The 6,000-nt window shown below is 38.6% G+C and overlaps 2 protein-coding genes across 2 annotated transcripts in view; both read left to right on the top strand.

The window, feature by feature from the left end:
• The window catches only part of LOC148732261 (uncharacterized), a 34,271-nt gene that overhangs the window by 4,633 nt on the left and 23,638 nt on the right, over positions 1 to 6,000 (top strand). The window lies entirely within an intron of this gene.
• Positions 1,282 to 3,024, top strand: LOC148732262 (uncharacterized). Its single transcript, XM_088757350.1, has 3 exons — positions 1,282 to 1,763; positions 1,882 to 1,970; positions 2,352 to 3,024. Exons 1-3 carry the CDS (start codon positions 1,596 to 1,598, stop codon positions 2,779 to 2,781), a joined length of 687 nt encoding a protein of 228 aa, XP_088613476.1. The 5' UTR covers positions 1,282 to 1,595; the 3' UTR covers positions 2,782 to 3,024.

Raw genomic sequence — 6,000 nt, 5'->3', positions numbered from 1 at the left:
TACTTGCTACTAGCTCCTTTACTGGCTAGTACGTAAGTGCATGAGATATTTCACCAACTGACAGCAAGTTTTATTGATTCCCAATCATATTTGTCACTGACAAATTTAAAAAGTACACAGACGACATCGCACTAGCCAGGGGATACGTATATCACTGAGATCTCTAGCTCGTTCAGTGATATGTGTATCCTCAACATATCTCGGGGTTAAGCATATTACGGAAATCGTAGTAAGTTATATGTGTATCCCTTGGTAAAGCAAGCGCTGTTGTCTTTCTAGCAAATTACTAGCTAAGCTTATATATGGCTAGTAAGTGTATTATTGATTCCAAATTGACAGACGACAGCGAGTTAGTCAGGGGATACACATATCACTGCGATCGCCGTTCAGTGATATGTACATCCCCAATACATCTAGGGGATACAATGTGGATACGCATATCGCGGCAATCGCAGTCAATATGTGTATTGTTATTCAGTTGCATTGTGATCTTCTTCCGTTTATATTTTGGATCGGAAACTTTAAAATATAAAACCACAAAATTTGTTCCTCGTAACCATGTTTTCTTTGAAGCTCTAAGAGGCCCGGGTGCAAAGCTTCAGTGTTTTGTGTATCCCTGCCAGGGGTACACATATCACTAGTGATATGTGTGCGGGGGTACACATATCACGGGGGTACACATATCACTGTGACACCGGCGCCATATTAAATGTGTAACCGCGCAAACATGATAGCGAGGTTAGTGTTGAGTCACGTTGCGAGTTCTAGTGAGAATTTAGTGAAATGTGGTCGTGCTCTGTCCTTTTCATCGAGATATTTCGACAATGAACGATACTTTCCTTACGCAGGATATTCCTCCTTCTTCTTCGAAAAGAAGAGGAAGACACTGTGCCACTTTTTTTTTGCGCTAATAGCTATTATGACATAACAGGCAATCCAACAGGTCTGCATTTCTTCTCGTTTCCGAATGACTTCCAGCAGTGAATCAGATGGTGCAATCTCCTGAAGCGCCAGCATGGAAAGGACGGATTCTTCATCACAAAATCAACTTTTTTGTGCCCAGAACATTTCAAAAAAGAAGACATGCGAAAAAACGGGGGCAGGTCGCTGGAAATTGGTGAAAGGTTTATAATGTTTGTACGGTTGTTTTGTTGCTTGGATACCGAAAGAAAATGCCTGGTTTGATTTTTGGTATTGAAGTGTTTATGCTGGGATTTTTTTTTTTTGGTGGGGGGGGGGGGGGTTTCTCCTTATTAAAAAGGTGCTATTTATATTTCTTTGTGCACTGTGATCTTATACGATATCTGTGAACTGAATGTAAAATTATAAAATTGTAATGCACAATTAAAATGTAAAATTATAAATTTATAAAATGATGAGTTTAATTATCATATATATGGGCAGAACCATCTCGATTTAATTGGTCAGTACCAAAAAAACTATGGAAAATGCCTGCTAAAAGGGTCCCGGTAGCAACTGTGATAACTCAACATTACCAGAAATCGGAGTCATTTTGTTCACACGATACTTTCTGAATGCGGTGTACTCTTAGTTGAAAGGAGCATGCCCGGAGGTATCGGATTACGTGAAAGAATATGGCAAGAGCGGTTCGAAGCAAAGAATGCGTAAATTATGTTGCTCTGAATAATCTTTCTTCGGCGGATTTTGAACCTTTTTCTACATGCAAAAGAAATTATAAACCCGGGGCGAAATTATATCAAGTGGAGAGACTTGTCAGCAAGCGGAAATCGTCGAGTAAGGAGGTATGAATTAATTTATATGAAGCTCATCTGCAAGTAATTCATTGTGTTTACTATTAAACAGAACTCTACGCGAAACTTAGTAAGCACTAAGATGATGTGTAATTTCACCTTTACACAGGATGATGAATATCTAGTAAAATGGAAAGACTGGCCGGCCTGGACAAGCTCTTGGAAACCGTCTAATCACTTGTCTGATGAGTTAATAAGGTCAAACTGTTGTGCAATAAGCTTACGCTTAAATAATATTTTTTTAGTTCTTGGTTATCCCTTTAGGCCCCAGTGATGGTGTCTTGGTAGTTTGTGCAACAGGCCCAGTAATAGTTCCCTGCATTAAATGTTTCCTTACAATGTTACTGCCTAATCAAACAAACAGGTCATAAAAATGAAGGAAGTGATCACCAAAGGTTAATATTTGTTGATGTTTAAACTTTTCTTCATACCATATATAAAAAATGTGGAGAAAACGTTGAGGAGAATATGCATAGTCAAATATGGGCTTAAAGGGTTACGTGTTATTTGATGTTTACAGTGGCCTTAAAAACTAAAATATTATTTTGATATTTTTTTTTCTGTAATTAAATCTTACAGAGGTTACTCTAATCCAAAGATCAGCAAAGAAAGACTAGAGAAGGCTGCTGATGTTTTCACATATGCAATATTAGGCATTCTTAAAAGCAAGGCAGTGAAGGCAACCTACTCAGTGGAAATTGCCATTGACCATGATATCATTAGATATATATTTAGAGGACATGGAACATTGTCAGGGGATGGGATTTCGATGCTCTATGAACTGAGTGATTTCAGTAGGTTTTGCCTTCCATCGTACTGGTATTATTATTTAAACGAATTAGGACAAGGTAGTGCTGTACATTTTCCCCTGAAGTTAAAGCTGGTGCTGAGGTTTTCAAAGAAACGTTTTACCTTTTCAAAAGGTGCACTTAGACAGGCATCCAGGTCTCCAGTAGAAAATGTTCTTATTACAGTAAATAGAAGGGCATGTGACAGACATAACATCTAATTTAGAAAAAGATTATTGTTTTGAATGAATGTCAGGTCAAAGTTGTTGAGATTTGTTTCACTTTTAGTTTTCTCTGCTTTAATTAAAGTTTACCTATGATAGACACAAAATAAGAATATGTAAGGGTAAATACTTTAATAATACTATCTTTAAATGAAATTACTTGTAATTCTAACTAAATCTAAAGATATAACATGTTTTCTTGTAAGAAATGGTAAATATATCTCAGTGCATTTTGTCATACACATTTTGTCAAAATTGTTCTTTTGTCAGGAGGGGGCAGGGGTCAGCCATTATCTTGAATTAATTTGCACATTTAGGGGGTATACTTCAAGAGTTCAATGAGTTCTCTCTTTTTCAGTTTGGCCAATCCCTTTACTTGAATATTTTTTGACTTTATCCTTTCTTTAAGTTGAGAAACACTCAGTTTGCCAAGGTCTTCTTCTTGTTCTGTGAGCTCATCTGAAGGGCCTGGCTCTTCACTTGTGATCAGTTGTGATCTCTGCCTTTTTTTCCGAGTTTCAACTATGCCTTCTTCCCAGTAATTTTTGTTTTGTTTGTTATACTTTCGTTTCTCTCTTTCATAACCTTGTAATGCTATCTGCCTTGATTCTGACTGAAGAACATCTCTCGCAACATCCCATTTATTGGATTTCTGAAAAAATATCCTCTTTGCATCATCATTGTTCTTTTCCACCCCTTGCCCTGTGAATTGCTTCATGGTGGAAAAATGTTTTATGAAATGTGGCACATGGTAGGGTATTGTGTGCATGTATGGGGTAACTCTCTTTTTGTCATAATTCTTTCTCTTTCCAGCCAGTGAGCAAAACAGGTCAATGAACTTTTTCCCCTTTTGTTCAACTTCAAGATACTGTCCAGCTTTTGTATCATAGTCACTGATTATGTTATAGAGTTTGTGGAAATCTGACCAAAGCTGGACTACTGTTTGCCTTGTTTCAGGGTAGAAAATGTCATTTTTTGCAAGTTGGGTTGGAAGGAGTTCCATCATTTTTTTCTTGTCAGATCCAATGAGACTTGTCCATTCATACGAACCACTGCCCTTTCCATCAGAATTTTTTTTTTCCCAAATAGAAAATGGAATGCCAATTTTATGGATAGTAGAAACAAGAGATTCCAGGTAGATCCCTTTTTTTTCCCCTCTCTTTTTTCTCATGTCAGCCTCGCCATCTCTCTCCATTACCTCAGTGATGATGTTTTCTGTCAGGCGATCAGTAACTCTCATCATCAGGTGCAGCTCATCTAATACTATGTGATCAAGTTCAATGTTGAACAAGGGTTTATTAATCACAGAATATTTTTTAAGGGGCAGCATTGATTTAATGTGATCCAGGGTTCTCTTCATCTCTCCCAAATTGTAATGGTCAAGAGGCTTTGATGTGTCCCACCTATCCAACTTGTGAATCAAACACCACAGGCAAGCATGAGTGGAAGTGGCACCACTGAGGCCCATAACCATGAGCAGGAATTTATAGTCTCCTCCCAGAAACATTTCAATTTTTACTTGTTTCCCATCAACATCAATGAAACCAGCTTCTAAGACAGTGTTGATTTCATTGATGGCTGATAAAAAAGAGTGTTCAAGAGTGTCATATTTTTCTGGGCCATTGACAATAGCAATTGTTCGGTTTCCTCTTGAAGACATGACTTTCTCAGCAGTTTGCAAAAGGGAAAACGACAGGATCATGAAGTTTGAGTTTCTTGACATTTTGGCCCCATCACCACTAATCTTTACCTTAACAGGCTCATTTATATCAAATGAGGGATCATTTTTCTGAAGGTCTTTTATGTGAGCTTTTTATGTCTCTGTAAATGATATTTGAGCACCTGGATAATGCCCAGGAACTCTTTCAATTGTGCAAATGTCGTTGAGCTGCTTTCGCGTTTGCTTTATCAAATATGATTTGGGCAACTCATCACACATTATTGTCAGTTCATGGTAAAGTTCATCGCTTGCACAAAACTTATCTAATAAGTAGAGGACTTGTTCCACTTTATCATCATCTTCCGTCTCAGAACCTGCCACCGGTGTTTCTCTGTGCTCCAAATCAATGGTGTATGGCTTTCCATGTTTATGGTCCACACCTTTTAAACAAGTCAGCTCCAGACCGTAAGACCCCATAAACCAGAGTGCCACCTGAGCTCTGCTTTTCAGTTCCTTTAGTCTCCTGGACCTTTGCTTTAAGCCAAGCTCTCCAAGTTTCTTGCCAGTACATCCTACCTCACCAAGTCTTTCTTCTAAGGCGCTAATGTGACGCTGCAGCTCTTGATTTTGCTCAGTCAGTATGGCTATGTCTTTTTCCTTCTCCTTTAAGCATTCATCTTTTACTTTCAGGGCCTCCTGCAATGCCTCCACCAGTTCTGTCTTTTTTTGCTCCAAGTCTTCAACTTTTCTTTTCCACTCTTCAATCTCTTGTCTTGTGCAAATAAGTTCTTCCTCAACACCCTCTAACGAGACGATTTCATCTTTGAAAATGCTAAGTTTGTATTTTTTTTGGTGAAGCTCACCCCTTTCTCTACTATTTCTGGCCTTTTTGTAAATGGATTTCACCTCTCCTGCCTTCCTAGCTAAGATGCCATTTATTCGCTGCCCAGAGTCTTGGCTTATTTGTACGCAATGTCCCGGGATTAAATCATTGGCAAGACTGATGTAATCTGGGGCAGTTGCTTCGGGATCGGTTTTGTCAGTGACTTTCCCATGCCATTCTTTCAACAAGCAATACGGAATTTCAACTGCTAAAGCTAATTTAGTTGCATCGACATCATTCCGGTTCTTGAATTTTTTGTGAGGGCTACTAATTCGGAGTTTGGTGTCCGTTTTCTGCCGTTCGCGATCGCTCAAGAAGTGGGACATTTTTTTTTTATTAAAGTTTACTTTCTCAACCAAAGTTCGTTCCGGCTTCGCAAATTTATGTTTAAGCGAGCCTGCTAAGTCAATGCCCAGCGGATTTAATCTTAAAGCTGCCTGGTTACATGTGCTTTAACATGGCTTCCAAAATAGTGGAGAAAGAGATAATCATGGTCGTACGTTTTAGCAATTTCGTACAAAGTCGCACAAAGGCGGTCAAGAGTATAGAGGCAAAATATATCACTATCAAACCTTTAAATTTGTCCGAGGGTTTTCATCGAGTTGCGGAATATTTCGAACCAAATCTGGGGCATTAATTCATCACGAAGCGATGGAGATCGAGGGAAGATGTC

The sequence above is a fragment of the Stylophora pistillata genome, chromosome 4, assembly GCF_964205215.1.
Source record: "Stylophora pistillata chromosome 4, jaStyPist1.2, whole genome shotgun sequence".
Classification (NCBI taxonomy): Eukaryota; Metazoa; Cnidaria; class Anthozoa; order Scleractinia; family Pocilloporidae; genus Stylophora; species Stylophora pistillata.
The sequence above is the reverse complement of the archived record's forward strand: the minus strand, read 5'-3'. Positions and strand labels throughout refer to the sequence as shown.

Bases quoted from the DNA above. Each gene is read 5' to 3' on its own strand.
- LOC148732262 (XM_088757350.1), top strand. From the start codon at position 1,596: ATGGCAAGAGCGGTTCGAAGCAAAGAATGCGTAAATTATGTTGCTCTG. The intron at 1,764-1,881 runs GTATGAATTAAT...ACCTTTACACAG, and splicing joins GGAAATCGTCGAGTAAGGAG to GATGATGAATATCTAGTAAA. The intron at 1,971-2,351 runs GTCAAACTGTTG...TAAATCTTACAG, and splicing joins TTGTCTGATGAGTTAATAAG to AGGTTACTCTAATCCAAAGA.